At 47.9% G+C, this 18,284-nt stretch overlaps 1 protein-coding gene across 1 annotated transcript; it reads right to left on the reverse strand.

Annotated features, from left to right (window-relative positions):
- Positions 1-409: 409 nt before the first annotated feature.
- On the reverse strand, positions 410-17,863 carry LOC125446673 (RING finger protein 225-like). Its single transcript, XM_048520423.2, has 2 exons — positions 16,887-17,863; positions 410-1,044 (listed from the first exon to the last, which is right to left on the reverse strand). The coding sequence occupies exons 1-2, from the start codon at positions 16,927-16,929 to the stop codon at positions 410-412; spliced, it is 678 nt and encodes a 225-aa protein (XP_048376380.1). The 5' UTR covers positions 16,930-17,863.
- Positions 17,864-18,284: the final 421 nt, after the last annotated feature.

Raw genomic sequence — 18,284 nt, forward strand, 5'->3', positions numbered from 1 at the left:
GGGGAAGGAGGGAGGGAGGGAGGGAGGGGAAGGAGGGAGGGAGGGAGGGAGGGGAAGGAGGGAGGGAGGGAGGGAGGGGAAGGAAGGAGGGAGGGAGGGAGGGAGGGGAAGGAAGGAGGGAGGGAGGGAGGGGAAGGAAGGAGGGAGGGAGGGAGGGGAAGGAAGGAGGGAGGGAGGGAGGGGAAGGAAGGAGGGAGGGAGGGAGGGGAAGGAAGGAGGGTGGGAGGGAGGGGAAGGAAGGAGGGGGAGGGGGAAGGAAGGAGGGGAAGGAAGGAGGGGAGGGGAGGATGGGAGGGGAGGGGGGGAGGAGGGAGAGGGGAGGGGGGGAGGAGGGAGAGGGGAGGGGGGGAGGAGGGAGAGGGGAGGGGGGGAGGAGGGAGAGGGGAGGGGGAGAGAAAGGATCGTCACCCTAGGGGCTTTGGTTGGTCACGTTCCTGCCGTCGGAGCCCCCCCCTGCGCCCGCGGCGGCGCGGGTGGGCATGACGACGAAGAGGAAGATCCCGGACAGCACCAGGGCCGCGGTGAAGACGAGCACGAAGCCGATGGCCACGTAGTAGCAGCCGCCGGAGCGGAAGGGCAGCCAGTCGAGGTGCCGGGGCCGGGGCTCGGAGCTGCGGCGGGCGGGCTGGCCGACGTCCAGGCTCAGGCTGACGCTGCTGAGCTGCACCGGCTTGAGGAAGGAGCCGGGCTCGGCGCCGGTGGTGTACAGCCGGCCCTTGTCGCGGCTGAAGCGGATGGACGGCACGCCGCGCATCCCGGACGGCAGCCGGCGCAGCACCTCGCGGTTGTTGTCCAAGGCCGGCAGCCCCTTGCCCGGGGGCAGCGGCGTGAGGCGCCGGCACACCGGGCAGCTGACCGCGCTCACCGTCTCCGAGCTCACGTTGATCCGCGCCAGGCACTCCAGGCAGAACGTGTGGCCGCACGCCAGCAGCTTGGGCAGCTTGAAGACGTTGTCGAAGCCGCTGAAGCAGATGTCGCACTCCAGCTCGCACGCCCCCGAGCACGGCCGGTCCTCGTCCTCCTCCGCCGCCTCGCCCGGGTTATCTGCGGGCACAAACAGCGGGGAGAGGGTGGGAAAAACACACTGCCGGTCAGGTCACCCCCACATGTTGCCCCCGGATGTGTGTGTGTGTGTGCGTGTACTGTGGGGGTAATGTCCACACCTCTGGGCGAGGGGTCGGGCTTCCAGTCCCACATGCTGCACCGGGGTGTGTGTGTGTGTGTGTGTGTGTCTGTGTTGGTGGGGTAGTGTCCACGCCTCTGGGCGAGGGGTCGGGCTTCCAGTCCCACATGTTGCACCGGGGTGTGTGTGTGTGTATGTGTGCTAGGGGGATGGTAGCGTCCACACCTCTGGGCGAGGGGTCGGGCTTCCAGTCCCACATGCTGCCTCGGGGAGTGTGTGTGTGTGTGTGTGTGTGTGTGTGTGTTGGGGGGATGGTAGCGTCCACACCTCTAGGCTAGGGGTCGGGGCTTCCAGTCCCACATGCTGCCCCGGGATGTGTGTGTGTGGTCGTGTGTGAGAGAGAGAGAGAGAGAGAGAGAGAGTGTCCCCACCTCTGGGCTAGGACTCCAGGCTTGGAGTCCCACATCGTGCGGGGGTGTGTCTTTGGTAGTCTTTCCACCACTGGGCTCAGAGGCTAGTCTTCCCGTTCCGCATGCTGCCAGGGTTGTGTGTGTCTGGTAGTGTCACCACCTCTTGGCAAGGAGCCCGGGCTTCCAGCCCCACATGCTGCAGGGATGTGAGTCTCTGATAGTGTCCCCACCTCTGGGGTAAGAGTCTCTCGTTCAAGTCCAACTTGCTAGAGGGGTTTGTATCTCTGAGAGTTATCCCACCTCTGGGCTAGGAGTCCAGGCTTGCAGTCCCACCTGCTACAGGGGTGTGTCTTCGGTAGTGTCGCCAGCTATGGACAAGGAGTTTCAGCTTCCAGTGCCACATGCTCCAGATGTGTCTCATAACACCTCTGAGCAAGACCAACATTGGAGCCTTACAGTGCAGCAGTAGTGTCCCAACTCTGGGCCTGGAGACCTGGCTTCAGGTTCCACATGCGCCAGAGGTGTCTCATAACATCCCAAAGCAGGCTGTTTATGACTAGCAATGGGGTTTTGTGGTGCTGCGGTAGTGTCCCTACCTCCATCCCAGGGGACTCGGGTTCATCTGCTCCCAGTGTGTGTGTCAAACATCTTTGAGCAGGTTAGTTGGTGGGGTGGAAAAAGGACATCTAGCATACCAACATTGGCAAAATCTGGGTGGAATTGTGATAATCCACAATACTGCATAGGTGTGGGGGCTTCACCGAGCGCAATCTAAGTTTAAGAAATGAAACCCAGAATTGAAAAGTATTGTCATTAAAAACCCAACTCACTCATGTGGGCAGCACGGTGGCTCAGTGATCACAGCACCAGGGACCCAGGTTCCAATGTTGGGCGACTGTCTGTATGGAGTTTACACGTTCTCCCCGTGTCTGCTGGGTTCTCCAGATTCCACCCCCCACTCCCCTTGGCAACAGTCCAGAGAAGTGCAAGGTAATTGCCCCAAAGTGTTTAGGAAGGTGTAGATTAGTTATATTAGCGACAGGAAATGCAGGGTTGCAGGAATAGGGTGGGGGGAATGGGTCTGGGTGGGATGCTCTTTGGTGGGCCAGTCTGGACTTGTTGGACCGAATGGCCTGTTTCCATACTGTGGGGATTCTGTGATTCTAATGATATCCTTGTGAGCTGGATATCCTGATGGTGGGGCCTATGTGTGACTCCAGGCTGATGGCAATGTTTTTGATCTGTGAACCGCCCTTTCCAAGGGAGCCAGCAAGCCACTCAGTTCCAGGAGGAATGGGAAGAGCTTCAAATGTTAGCCTGTTCAGCAATGTGCACAACCCACAAAGCAGTGTGAAAAAACAAGTGCGAAGGCTATCAAGCCTCTTCCTTCTGGTCAGCTAGGTCACAGTTGATCACATTTTAACTCCCTGACCTGTGTTCACACCTCAATACAATGCTGTCATTCTCAGTTATAGGTTTATTGATCTTTGTCGCAGTCACTGTCTTCTGTGCCCTTTTCACTGTCTCCTCACCAGCTTCACAGAACACCATTCCAGATTTGCACCATCCTATGTGTGAAGAAGTGCTTCTCAACCCTCCTTTCCATGGTCTCATTCCAGTTTTAAGAATATGGCCTCAGCTTGTATCTTTGCCAGCCTGGGTCCTGGCAAGGTCTTGTGGCACTAGAGAGAGGTTGCAGGAGACAGTCACTGGGAATGATGCTGTTTTGAGTGAAGGGAATGTGGGCAGCTGCAACCGGCCTCAGAGCAGAGATGGTTGAGAGGAAATTTGCCAGGGCAGTTCAAAGTGGTGAAGGGATAGTAGGAGCTGCCGATGCTGGAGTCTGAAATAACAAGGTGTAGAGCTGGATGAAGACAGCAGGCCAAGCAGTATCAGAGGTGCAGGAAATGTCAGCTTGTTACCTCAAAATGGTGAAGGTTCTTTTTGATAGACTGAGAAGAAAGAGACCATTTCCACTTGAGGGCAGTGTCACTATCTGGAGTAATCAGCAAAGGAGAGAGGAGGGCCATTATCATTTTCCATGAGCTGTTAAGATCTGGAAAACACTGCCTGGAAAATGGGTTGGAAGAAGAGTCTACAGTAACTTTCAAAATGGAATTGGGTATTTGAAGGGGAGAGCATTTCTGGACTCGTGGGAAAGGGTCTGAAACAGTGTAGACATTTGCTAGTTCTTTCCAACACCTGGCACAGGTATGGTGGGCTGAATGGTCTCCTTCTTGTTGAGACATTGTAGCACAGCAAGTCATTTGGCCCATGCCTTCTCTGGCTACAGCAATCCAGCCAGTCTCAATCCCCCACTCTACCCCAGTAAATTTCTTTACCTCTAGCCCCACTTCCTTTAGAAGTTGTCTCTGCGTCCAACACCCTTGTGGGTAACAAGTTGCAGATCATTGCCACTGGCTGTATAAAACATGCTCTTCCTGACACCAGCCCTGCACCTCGTGCTCAAGACTTGTGTTCAATATTCATCATACAATCAATGAATGGGTATGGCCCTTCATGGTCTGACTAAATTTCAGTGACAACAACTTAGATTGCAGTTAATGTGATACAATCTGATCTGCTTCCCAGGGACATTATATAAAAAGAAAGTATGGCGTCAGGCGACATCATTCAATCATGGAATTGTTACAGCATTGAATGAGGACATTCAGCCCTTCATGCATGAAACAAGTAAGATTCTTAGGGTCTTGACAGCGTAGGTGTGGAGAGGACATTCACCCTTTCAAGTATGCCCCACTATTCAATCAGATCATGGCTGATCCGGTAAACCTTCGCTCTAATTTCCTGCCTTGTCTCTCTCACCCTAGATTCCCTCAGTGATTAGAAACTCTGCCTATCTTGGCCTTGAATATATTCAATGACCCAGACTCAATAGCCCCGTGCTGTACATATTTCCACATGTTTACCAACTCCTGAGTGAAGAAATTTGTCCTTATCTCTGTCTTAAATGTGTGACCCATTATTCCGAAATTATGCCCTCTGATCCTGGATACCCCCACAAGGGGAAACAATGTCTGCACATCTACTCTGTCAAGATCCTAAGAATCTTATTTGTTTTAATAAGGTCACTTCTCATTATTCCACAGGCTCAAGCTATTCAACCTGTCCTCATAAGACAGTTCCTCCATACCCATAATAACAATATTTTACAAATTCACACTGGATCTCTGCAGTTAACTCAATCCTGACCAAGTGCCTATTGATATTCTACCTGGCTCTTGTTTCTAACATCTCACTCACCACTGATGTTAAACTGGCTGACTGCGGTTACTATGATTTCTGTATGAATAACAACACCACTATACTGTTCCCTAATCCTCTGGTATCTCCTCCTGTTTTGGAAGATTACAGCAAGACTTTCTGCACTCCATTCCCCACTTCCTTTAATGACTTGGCATACAGCCACCCTGACCATGTGACTTATCCACTCCAAATATAGGCAGCCTTTCCAGTACATCCTGCTGATCAATTTTGATTCCATTATTAATCTACCATTTCCACTTCCAATGATATGTTGTTAACATTCTCTTCCTTAGTGAACACTGATGCAGTTGCTCATTGTATATTGTAGCCTTACTCTGTACTTCTAAATATGCGTTACTGTCTTTGTCTCCAATAGGACCCTAACTACATGCTTACTATTACATGGAAGTTTTTGCATTTACATTCATGTTTCTGTGCTGAGGGAATCTTTGATTCTTGGTGTTGCAGTGGCTGTTAAATGTAAAAAGAAAGGAAACAATGGAGAACATTGATTTTAAAAAAAAGTTTTAAACGTTTTGTGCGTGCAAATGAAGTATGACCTGAAGGTATTCCAAACAACATTGGGTGGAAGTGTTTGGACAAGATTCCCAGATAAAATGGGACTTTCTGGTAAGTCATCATTTGTGCAAATGGCTGGTATGTCAGGCATTTAATGGCCAACCACAAAAGAGTTAGCCTCAGCTTTCTTTAGAAGGGTGTGGAGAATCAATTAAATTAGTGTTTGGCATGAAATGACCAAATTTTGTTGTGCCAGTCTGTAATGTACCCATTTTCAGATTCTGAGTGCTATGCTGAATGTTGAACTCGCAGTGCACTCAAGATACTTTAACCTGTTTAAAGGTGCTATGTAACCGCAAGTTGCTGTTGCAGACCCACTGCATATAAACCTGTCACTCAATGGCACCCAGCTCCACCAACAATCCAGGAAAGGAATGCAATGGAAATAGCCTGATTTACTGGACTTTTCCTGAAGAATCAGATACTTACGCACAGTCAGGAGCTAACGTTGCAAAAGATATGAGTGCCCCTTGAAACCATGGACAATCTCAAAGTGACAAACATCACTGGACAGTCGTTAAATCTAATGGTATCAGGATCTATATCACCCCACTCTCCATGTTTATATCAGAGTCTATATCACCCTACCATCACTATCTACTCTCATGAAAACAGGAAGTTGGAAATAATAATGAAACAGCCTCTTCTGGGGCACTGTAGTGAAATAAAAGGCAAATCAACAGTTGAATGGAAACTCATACAACAAAACAGAAACTTACTACTCCAAAAATAACATTGTTTAGGACTTGGGACAGACAGCCAGGAAAGTTGAGCCTCATCCTATGGCCCACTGTCTGGAGCTGTTGATGGCCAGGCCAAGGAGCAGACTCAAAAGGAGGCCCTTCAAGTTGTCCTCCCCTTCCCTGCTCCAGGTGCCCATAGATCAGATACAGCAGGAACTGCAGATACTTGAGAATCTGAGACAACAGGGTTCAGATCTGGATGAACACAGGAGGCCAAGCAGCATCAGAGGAGCAGGAAAGCTGACGTTTCGGGTCTAGACCCTTGTGAAGAAGGGTCTAGACCCGAAACATCAGCTTTCCTGCCCATAGTTCAACCAAAGTTTGAGGAGTAGCCCCTTCGCTGTCACTGTCCATGGGTGTGTTTTGTCCCACTGTCATTTTCTCTGCCAAAGGGATCCCAAACTGACTGTGCTGATATCAGGGTGGATCTCAATCACTCTCTGTGCTAGCACCGCGATTTAAGTCAACCCATTGTCACTGACCCAGCTGGTATCGGGGTTTGAATTGCATTATGGTAGCAATCAGTCGGATAGGCAGTTTGAAAATAGACTTCACGTAGGTCTTGAAGTGTAGTAATTTACAGATTGTACCGTCACTGCCTCTGTCTACTTTCATGTATTCATTGGGAAAGAAACCTTGAGGTTTTTTGTAAATTTCTGAGTGGTCAGTAACACAGGGAGTAAAGCAGGGGGAAGCATTTCATTTCATACTGTTTTACTCATGCTAGAAATTTGCGGGCATTTCTCTCAACCACAACATTTTGGAAATGGATTGACCAATGATGTGTTTAATTTTTAAAAAATAATTATGGGATGAGCGTGTCACTGGCAAGGCCAGCATTTATTGCCCATCCCTAATTGCTCAGAGAGCTCTGCATCTGAAGTCACACATAGGCCAGATCAGGTAATGCTAGCAGTTTCCTTTCATAAAGGGACCATTTGTCCAATAATCATCAATGGATTCATGGTCATCATTAAATTCTTCATTTCAGATTTTAAAAAAAATTCAGATTCCACCATCTGTCTTGCTGGGATTTGAGCCCAGGTCCCCAGAATATTTCGTGGGCTTTTGGAGTAACAGTCCAGCAATCATATCATGAAGCCATCACCTCCCCTTTACTTACAGGGTGAAGATTGTGACCTTAAAGGGATAGATTAATGACAAAAATTCCTGATTAAAGAATAATGACCTTTACATCTTGGTGTATACAGTCCAACGTGAGCTACAGTCTGAGCAATGTCTGCATTACTTAACATGCTTTCAGGTACCAACCATGCAACAATGTATACAATAAGCAATAAACTTAGGACATACTGAGCCTATGTGAGCTTGCACATGTGTGGTACATGTGTCCTTTTTTAAAGTAACATATTCTTATGAAAGGGAATGATGCCCCATTCACACCATGATTTAGTACAGGTATTAGACCACAATTCTGCCAATGTGATACAATACTGTGATGTGATAAACCCGATGCAGTGCAGCCCTGTCTGTTTGATACCACTGGAATAAGTGTGTACTGTCAGCGACTGATGATTGATACAGGAGAAAGTATTAGTATCATGCACCTGATGTGTTACAGTACTGTCAGTGTGATACAGATTGTAAAAGATTACCATCAGTGTGCAACAGCAGGCAGAGGACAGTACTGTCAGTGTGAAACAGCTGACAGAGGACTGCAGAGGAGATTTACTAGGATGTTGCCTGGTATGGAGGGAAGGTCTTACGAGGAAAGGCTGATGGACTTGAGGCTGTTTTCGTTAGAGAGAAGAAGGTTGAGAGGTGACTTAATTGAAACATATAAAATAATCAGAGTGTTAGATAGGGTGGATGGGGAGAGCCTTTTTCCTAGGATGGTGATGGCGAGCACAAGGGGGCATAGCTTTAAATTGAGGGGTGAAAGATATAGGACGGATGTCAGAGGTAGTTTTTTTACTCAAAGAGTAGTAAGGGAATGGAACGCTTTGCCTGCACGGTAGTAGATTTGCCAACTTTAGGTACATTTAAGTCGTCATTGGACAAGCATATGGACGTACATGGAATAGTGTAGGTTAGATGGGCTTCAGATTGGTATGGTAGGTCTGCACAACATCGAGGGCCAAAGGGCCTGTACTGTGCTGTAATGTTCTATGTTCTATGTACTGTCAGTGTGAAACAGCTAACAGATGACTGTACTGTCAGAGTGAAACAGCTGACAGAGGACAGCTATGTGTGAACTCTGTATCATGAGCTCTTATTTTGTAAAGTAACCTTTGATGTGGCACCTTGTCAATTGTGTTTGGGTAATCTAAACATACCAAATTCATAGGTTTCCATTTATCTATTTTGCTTGTTATAAATCAGTCAAACGTAATTTCCCTTTTACAAAACCACATTTATTCTGTCTGCTAGCATTATGCTTTTTGTAATATCTAGTCACTGTATCCTTAATAATGGATTCTACAGATTTCCCACTGACATATTATGCTAAATTGCCTATAGTTTTCTGTTCCCAGCCTCCCTTTTTTTTGAATTGAGATATTACCTTTAAGACGCAGCAGAGTTAGTAGCACAGTGCATGCAGTCAGGAGAGAGTTCCCGTGTGAATCCTCAATGTTGACTGCCATGAAATTTCATGGCATCAGGACAAACATGTGCAAGGAAACCTCCTGCTCATTATCATAGACTATCCTCCGTCAGCTGATGAGTCAATACTCCTCCGTGTTGAATAATTCTTGGAGGAAGTACTGAGTGTGGCAAGGTTGTTCATGTGCTCTGGGTGAGGGACTTCAGCGTCCATTGCCAAGGGTGGCTTGGTAGCAGCTCTATGGATTGAGCTGGTCGGATCCTAAAGGACATAGTTGTAAGACTGGGTCCGCGGCAGGTGTTGAGGGAACCAATAAGAGGGAAAAAAATCATTCTTGACCTCATCCTCTCCAATCTACCTGCTGTTAATACACCTATCTAGGGCAGTATTAATAAGAGTGACCACCACACAGTCCTTGTGGTGATGATGTCCTGTCTTCAAGATGAGATTGTCTTATGTGATACTATCACCATGCTGAATGTCTTCAAACGGATCTAACAACTCAAGACTAGGCGTCTGTGAGGTGCTGTGGGAAATTAGCAGCAGTTGAATTGGAGTCTCAATGTGATTTGCAGCATCATGCACTGCACGCTGAACCTAATAGCCCCCACTCTACCATCAAGCCATGGGATCAATCTTGGCTCAATGAAGAGTGCAAGAGGGCATGTCAGACATGCTTCTTGGTTGAAGCTACAAAACAGGACAGCTTTCATACCAAACAGCATAAAACAAGTGATAAATGAACCTAAGTGGTTCCACAATGAACAGATCAAACTTAAGGTCAGCAGCCCGCCACATCTAGTCATAATAGGTGGTGGACAGATAAGAATCTCACTCAAGGAGGAGGCTGTACAAACATGCACATTCTAAATAATGGGGAGCACAGCACAGCAGTAGAGAAGATAAGCATTCATAACAATCTTCAGCTAGAAGTGCTAAGTCATTGATCCAGCTCAGCCTCTTCCAGAAGTCCTCTGTGTCACAGATGCCCATCTTCAGCATTTCAACTCACTCACATGATACGAAGAAATGGCTGGAAGCACTGGAAACTGCAAAGTTTCGAGCCCTGCCAACATTAACAACTCTTACAGCAGATACATGGGAACACCACCACCTGCTTGTTCCCCCCCAAGCCACTTGCCATCCTGACTTGGAAATATATTGCCAGTCCTTTGCTGGGTCAAAGTCCTGGAACTCCCACACCACCAGCCCCACCTCTAATGGCAGTGTGGATGTACCTCACCAAATGAACTGCAGTGGTTCAAGAAGGCAGCTCAGCATCACTTCCTCAAAGACAGCTAGGAATGGGCAATAATTGCTGGCCCAGCCAATAACACACTAGGCAATTTCTTCACATTTCAGGTAGATTACATTAGATTCCCTACAGTGTGGAAACAGGCCCATCGGCCAACAAGTCCACATCGCCCTTTGGAGCATCCCACCCAGATGCATCCCCCTATAAGCCACATGCCCCTGAACACTACAGGCAATTTAGCATGGCCGATCCACCTAGCCTGCACATCTTTGGACTGTGGGAGGACACCGGAGCACCTGGAGGAAACCCACGCAGACACGGGGAGAATGTGCAAACTCCACACAGGCAGTTGCCTGAGGCTGGAATTGAACCCGGGTCCCTAGCGCTGTGAGGCTGCAGTGCTAACCACTGAGCTACTGTGTTATGGCTGTACTGGCACAGGCTGGCCAGGGGTTTGGCAAGCTTGGGAACTCAAATTTGCAGCACTATTGCCAGGATGTTGTCAGTGCCCAAGCCTGGTTATGTGCCTGGCATGCCCTCCCTCTTCAATGGACCAGGGTTTATCCCCCTACTTGGCAGCAATGGTAGAGTGAGAGATATGTCAGGCTATGAGGTTACAGCTTGTGCGTGGGTTCAGTTTGCTGCTGCTGATGGCTCACAGTGCCTCATGGATGTCCAGTTTTGAGTCGGAGGATCTGAACAAAGTCTAGCTCATTTCACACAGTGATGGTGCCACATAATGATCCTTAATATGAAGTCAGGATTTTGTCTCCACAAAGACAATGCAGTTACTTGTACTGCTACTGCCAATGGACAATACAACTGTGCCAGGCAGATGTGTGAGGGTGAGGTCAAGTAGGTTTTTTCCTTCTTAATGGCTCCCTCACCATTGGCGACCAGTCTAGTCCAGCGGATAGATCCTTTACGACATCACTAGCTTGGTCAGCAGTGGTGCTGCTGAGCTACTTTTGGTGGTGGATATTGAATTCCCACAGCCATTGTACATTCTTTGCTTCTGTCACCCTCAGTGCTTTCTCCAAGTGATGTTCAACATGGAAGAGTTACAGGTTCATCAGTCAAGGCAATGGGAGCAATATGTGGCTTCTCAGGCCATGGTTGATCAGATGCCATGAGACACTGTTCCCAGAGCATAGGTCAATGCCCAGTCAGTTTCAGTCCTTTTATGAGTTCTTTTTTCATAATTTAGTACAACAGAATGGCTTGCTCAGCCATTTCAGAGGTCATCTAAAAGCCACACTACCGTGGGTCTGGAGTCACATGTCGGCCAGGCCAACGTAATTAGAGAAATTAGTGATCCAGATGAGTTATTGATGATTTTATCACAGTAATCATTAGACTTTTAATTTCACTATTTTGGCATGGTGGGATTTAAATCCAGGTCCCTGGTGTATTAGCTGCATTCCAAGCTTCCTTGTCCAATGAAATACACATGATTGCCTCCCCAACAGAGTTACTTCCTCTTGAACTTCCTACTACGACTGATCACTTCCCACTTCCATAAATTTCAATTGCCATGTGTCTGCCCATTCCACCTGCCTGAGCATTTTCACAAATTGCAGGGCCTCTTTTATATACAGCATTTGAAATTGCGCCTGCATCTCTCTGATTGATATATCTATATATGTGTGTGTCATGCAGTGGCCCCAGAAACAATCCGTGGGGAACTGCACTGCCTAGCTTTATCCAGGCGCAAAACCAACTTTAAACTGTCATTAATGCTTTTATTTGAATGAATCCAGCCTTGCTGTTAAGCCTGTCATGTGGATCTTTACGAGACATATTTTTGAAGTTCATTCCCACATCAACCTTAGCTTCGTCAACTATCTGTCCCTTCATCCTCACCAAAGAAGTTGTTAAACACGATTTGGTCCTGAAAGCTCCACGCTGGCATTACCTGATTAACTTCGATTTGCCTAAGTGACTGTTAATTTTGTCCTCGGGCTTTTTCTCAGGATTCTCTGGTTTTTCAACAGTGATATAGTGTCACTCGCGCCTGCTTTGGTTCTCACTCAGTGCCCAGATATAAGCGTACCCTCCAGCAGAAATGACTGGATGCGGTCAGGGCCCTTCTCCTTTCAAAGAGCGTGGAGGCTGAATGTAAACAGGGTTGTCCGGCTGGAGACTCCGGAACACGGCTGCCAACAGCGCAGGAGCAAAAGCATGGGGTATAGGACAAAAGATATGTTTGACGTTTCTTTGTTTGATCAGTTGAAAAACAAATGGATACGATGGGACACGCAGGAGCAAGAGGAATGAGTTGTCTGATCAGTTGGGTTAATGAGGCTGTAAGAATGAGGAAGAGCGTATACTATAAAACCTGGAAGGAAACAACTTATAACAAAAGTTGTGGTGATTGAATTCCGAGCTGAGCCACTAGGAGGAACCCCTCATAGATCATTCTTAAGAGTTAGTGAGTAGAGGGACCAGGAGAGGTTGGAAGGAAGTGGACCGAAGGGGGCACAGATTAGGGGTGGTGGGTGGGGGTGATGAAGCTGGACATTGTGGGATCAGGGGGAGAATGCGGAGTCTGAGTAAAAGCACCTGAAGTCCGGAGCTCAAATGAAATCCAAGCTGAGGGCAGGCAGGAGAACTTTCTATGTGACACTTGTCTTGCATCAGAAGAAAATGAAATAATAGCAGAGAGACCATTCAGCCCAGCGGTTCTTCAAGTTAATCCACTTCCTTCCACACTTTAACCATTACTTTTCTTCTCCCAAATCCCCTTAGAAAATTAGCTCGAAGATGAAATCGATTTTCAGACAGTGTATTACAGAGTAGTATTTTCCTCCCTAATGCGAGCCTTATTTTTGATCACACCTCTGAGGCACCGTCACTACACCTCTCATTATTTTTACCAACATGGCATGACACACCTCCAGTGCAAATAGGACTTGGAACCAGACCTAATCCAGAGATCAAGATAACTACAGTAGTGCCACAAGAATCCCAAAGCTGATCACCTTCTTGATATTTTCCAAATTAATCAGTCGAAGGATGTTATTATGCACCTCTGATGCAGGAAGGACTTGAACCTGGGTTATCTAGAGGTAGGAGTACCACCGTTGTGCCACAAAAGCCTTTCCAGTCATCTCAGAAACTTGTGTTCTCTAATTACACATCCTCCAATGCTTTGCTTACTCCTTATTCACTCCATTTAAACTCATAAATGTTTTCAACATCACCTGTCAAACCACCTCTTCACCTAGAATCATACAGCACAGAAGAGGGCCTTGAGGCCAGCAAGTCTGTACCACCTAAAGTAAACTACTACCTATATAGTCCCACTTTCCTGCAGTAGGGCCACAGCCTCGAATGTTAGGACACTTTAAGTGCTCATCCGAATACTTTGTAAAAGGGTTTCCCACCCCAACTACTCTCCTAGGCAGTGCATTCCAGATTCCCAACACCTCTGGGTCAAATCCCCTCTAAACCTCCATCCTTTCACATTAAGGTTATGCCTTCCTCATGATTGACCCTTCAACTAAGGGAAACAGTTGATCTTCTAGAGATAATGGGAACTGCAGATGCTGGAGAATCTGAGATAACAAAGTGTGGAGCTGGATGAACACAGCAGGCCAAGCAGCATCTCAGGGGCACAAAAGCTGACGTTTCAGGCCTGGACCTTCCTTCAGAAAAGCTGTTGTTTTATTCACCCTTTCTATTGGCCACATAAACTAATACACTTGTATCAGCCCAACCCCTCTGATAGGGAAAGGAATTAATTCGTTGAATCATAGAAAAATCCCCCAACAGCATGAAAGCTGGCCATTCAGCCCGTCGAGTCCACACCGATCCTCCCGGCATCATCCCTCCTGCCCTCATCCCTGTAGAACAATGAACAAAGAAAATTACAGCACAGGAACAGGCCCTTCAGCACCCCAAGCCTGCACCGACATGCTGCCAGTCACACCTAAAACTCCCTATCCTTCCGGGGACCATATCCTTCTCTTCTCATCCTGTTCATGTGTTTGTCAAGATGCCCTTTAGAAGTCACAATAGTATCTGCTTCCACTAGCTCCCCAACAGCAGGTTCCAGGCACCCATCACCCTCTGTATAAAAAACTGTGCCTCGCATATCAACATTAAACCTTGCCCCTTGCACCTTAAACCCATGCCCCCTAGGTACTGGCTCTTCCACCATGGGAAAAAACTGACTGTATCCATGCCCTTCATTATCTTGTAGGCCTCTATCAGGTCCCCCCTCAATCTCTGTCGTTCCAGTGAGAACAACGCAAGTTTCTCCAACCTCTCCTCGTAGCTAATGCCCTCCATACCAGGCAACATCCTGGTAAATCTTTCCTGTACTGTCTCCAAAGCCAACACATTCTTCTGGCAATGTGGTGATCAGAATTGAACACAATATTCCAAATGCGGCCTAAGTAAGGTTCTATAAAGCTGCAGCATTACCTGCCAATTTTAAACTCAGTGCCCCGGCTGATGAAGGCAAGCATGCCATATGCCTATTGAGTTCCTTTTCCACCTGCATTTCCACTTTCAGTGACCTGTGTACCTGGACACACAGATACCTCTGCCCATCAGTACGCTTACGGGTTCTGCTATTTATTGTATATTTTCCACCTGGATTAGACCTTCCAAAATACATTGCCTCACATTTTTATGGATTAAACTCCATCTGCCATCACTCTGCCCAAGTCACCAGCCGATCTGTATCCTGCTGTATCCTCTGACGGTCCTTATCACTATCTTCCATTCCACCAATCTTTGTGTCAATCACAGACTTACTAATCAAACCAGTTACATTTTCCTCCAAATCCTTCATATATATTACAAACAGCAAAAGTCCCAATACTGATCCCTGTGGAATGCTACTAGTCACAGCCTTCCATTCAGAAATGCACCCTTCCATTGCTACCCTGTCTTCCATGACCGAGCCATTTTTAAAATCCATCTTGCAAGCTCACCTCTGACCCCATGCCACTTTGCCTTCCGTATCAGTCTGAAATGACAGACCTTGTCAAAGGCCTTACTGAAATCCATGTTGACAAAAATCAACTGCCCTACCCTCATCAATCATCTTCATCACTTCCTCAATAAACTCAATTTATGAATTGACCTCCCCATTACAAAACCATGTTGCCTCTATAATACACTCACTTATTTCCAAGTGGGAGTAAATCCTGTCTTGAAAAATATTCTCCAATAATTTCCTTACCACTGACGTAAGGCTCACTGTCCTGTAATTGGCTGAATTCTCCCTGCCACCCTTCTTAAACAAAGGAACAACACTGGCTATTCTCCAATCCTCTGGGATCTTCCCTGTAGCCAGTGAGAATACAAAGATTTCTCTCAAGGCCCCAACAATTTCCTCCCTTGCCTCTCTCAGTATTCTGGGGTATATCCCATCAGGCCCTGGGGTCTTGTCTACCTCAATGTACCTCAAGACCCCCAATACCTCCGCCCTTTTGGTCTCAACATGACCCAAACTATCCACACACCCTTCCCCAGACTCACCATCCACCAAATCCTTCTCTGTGGTAAATACTGACACAAAGTCCTCATTTAACACCTCACCCATTTCCTCTTGCTCCACACATAAATTCCCTTCCCTGTCCTTGAGTGAGCCAACCCTCCTCCTGGCTACCCTCTTCCTGTTCATTTATGTATAAAAAGTGTTGGATTTTCCTTAATCCTATTGGTCAATGACTTTTCAGGACCTGACTCCTTGCTTAAGTTCCCTTCGATTTTCCTTGCATTCTACTTTTGCTTCGTGTGTTCCCAGCCTCTGAGCGTTGACAAACGTTTCCTTTTTCTTAGACTAGGCTCACAATATCTCTCTGCAGCCCTGCGTTTCCCATCCATGGCTAACCCACCCAACCTGCACATCCCTGGACACTATGGGCTATTTAGCATGGCCAACCCACCCTGTCCCGCACACCTTTGGTCTGCAGGAGGAAGCTGGGACATTGCTCCTCTCGCACCGGTTGTGGGATGTCGCCATTCCAAGCGACTCTCTCAAAATAACCCGGCTTCCCCCGCCCCCCCCCCCACCTTACGCCCTTTGCAAAACGTCAACGATAACATTGGAGACTGCAAAAGATCGGGGATGTCCTGAGGCGGTGTAATTCCAGCGCTGGCCTCGGGAAGCTGCTCGGGTCGCCACGGGGCAGGGGCTGGGGAGAAAGCGCATCAGCGATAAGGCGCCAATCTCTTTTCGCAAAGACTCCACGGGGAAAGCAAGGGACGCGGTCGTCGCTACTGCTCTCCTCCAAGGAGGAAATGTGGATGAACAGTCCCTTTGGCAGGAAATGGCAGCATCTGTGAAGGAGAACAGTTCTGAGGAAGGGTCACCGGACCCGAAACGTTAACTGTGTTTTCTCCTCCGTAGATGCTGCCAGACCTGCTGAGCTTTTCCAGCAACTTTGTGTTTGCTCCTGATTTACAGCATCTGCAGTCCTTTTTGGTTTTAAAATGTAGATCTCGCCCTGTCATTGTCGGACCTGACTGTGCCGTATATTTTGTTGAAATAAATCCACCTGCCTGTGCTTCTGAGTAATGACAAATCTAAAATGTAAATCTACTGACCTTAAAATAAAATGTATTACTCTACCGCCTGGAAATGGGGAGTTTTAACTCAGTCCCACCCCGTAAACTTAAAAAAAATCCTTTACACATTCACACGCGGAGTGGAATGAAGCGCCTGCGAGCAAAGAGATCCTTTGTAGGCCGGCTCCCTATTTGCTTCGATACTGTCTGAGAGTCTCTCAACGGCCACGGAGAGAAATGATTTACTTCTGGTGACTTTCCAAAGTGCTGGCTGGACTCACACGTTTTGTAGAGTAATTATCCGCAAGCCGGCCCTTAACCCCTTACACTCCGTTTGCCCGGGCCTAACAGTCCTTAGATCTCGTTTGGGGAAGTGTCCCACCCCTCAGTGCACACGCTGCCCGGAAGTCCCTCTCACCTGCTTGCGGCTCTGAACTTTCGGATGAGGCATGATTCTCCATCTCCGGCCGTTGCTTTCAGATTCCCTTCGCTGTCTGTTGCCGAGAGCTGACGGGAAACATTCGGATATTGCCTGGCGGTGCCTTCGGATTTTCCAGGCGCTTCTTCCTTGTTCCCTCTCAAAAGCCAAGTTTTCGGGCTTTTGCTGCCAGTAACTCACTGTTGGAGCTCCATCCTGCTGTTCTTTCAGTGTTGAAGCGTTGTCCTGCTGCTGTATCTCAGTGTTGGAGCTCTGTACTCCTGCTCTCTCAGTGTCGGAGCTCTGTACTCCTGTTCTCTCAGTGTTGGAGCTCTGTACTCCTGTTCTCTCAGTGCTGGAACTCTGTACTCCTGCTCCCTCAGTGTCGGAGCTCTGTACTCCTGTTCTCTCAGTGTGGGAGCTCTGTACTCCTGTTCTCTCAGTGCTGGAACTCTGTACTCCTGCTCTCTCAGTGTGGGAGCTCTGTACTTCTGTTCTCTCAGTGTTGGAGCTCTGTACTCCTGCTCTCTCAGTGTCGGAGCTCTGTACTCCTGCTCTCTCAGTGTGGGAGCTCTGTACTTCTGTTCTTTCAGTGCTGGAGCTCTGTACTCCTATTCTCTCAGTGTTGGAGCTCTGTACTCCTGCTCTCTCGGTGTGGGAGCTCTGTACTCCTGCTCTCTCAGTGCCGGAGCTCTGTACTCCTGTTCTCTCAGTGTTGGAGCTCTGTACTCCTGCTCTCTCAGTGCTGGAGCTCTGTACTCCTGTTCTCTCAATGTTGAAGCTCTGCCCTGCTGCTGTATCTCAGTTACCAGTACAGGAGTAGACTCCTTCAGCTAACAGGCACAGATTTATTCCTGTTGTTTCTCAGTGAGTGGCATTCAGCCTGGTAGCTGCTCTGCTTCCTGCCAGGAGCAGTTATCCAGGATCATTACATTTGCAGTGCATCCTGTATGAGGTTGAAAGTTGATCTGATGAACTCGTTGACTTGGCTCCGGAGCCGTTTGAAAAAAAAGCATGTGGTTTCGCCTCCGTACACCCACAATGCAGTAAGCTGGTCCAGCCTGTTTCACCTGTTACGTCTCACACAGAATGCAGCTGGTCAGGTGCCAAAAGCTCGCTCCAAACGCAGCTCAGGTATTTTTGGAGCGGTGGAGTAAGAGGGTGGGGGGGCGGTGCTGTGGTCAGCGGTTGTGGATCGGCGCTGCAGAGAAGCGACACACGTCTGGGCAGTCGTGGATAGGGGAAGGATAGCAGACAGTCAGAGCTGTGACTTTCTCTCATTACGTGAGATATAGATCAAGGAAGTTGTGCTGGAGTTGTACAAAACCCTCTTCAGGCTGCACAAAAACTGCGTCTTTATCGTGCTTTTCACAAACGGCCACCTATCCCAACCGACCC

The sequence above is a fragment of the Stegostoma tigrinum genome, chromosome 34 (assembly GCF_030684315.1).
Source record: "Stegostoma tigrinum isolate sSteTig4 chromosome 34, sSteTig4.hap1, whole genome shotgun sequence".
Lineage (NCBI taxonomy): Eukaryota > Metazoa > Chordata > Chondrichthyes > Orectolobiformes > Stegostomatidae > Stegostoma > Stegostoma tigrinum.

Bases quoted from the DNA above. Each gene is read 5' to 3' on its own strand.
- LOC125446673 (XM_048520423.2), bottom strand. From the start codon at position 16,929: ATGGAGAATCATGCCTCATCCGAAAGTTCAGAGCCGCAAGCAG. The intron at 1,045-16,886 runs GTGAGAGGGACT...TTGTGCCCGCAG, and splicing joins AAGTTCAGAGCCGCAAGCAG to ATAACCCGGGCGAGGCGGCG.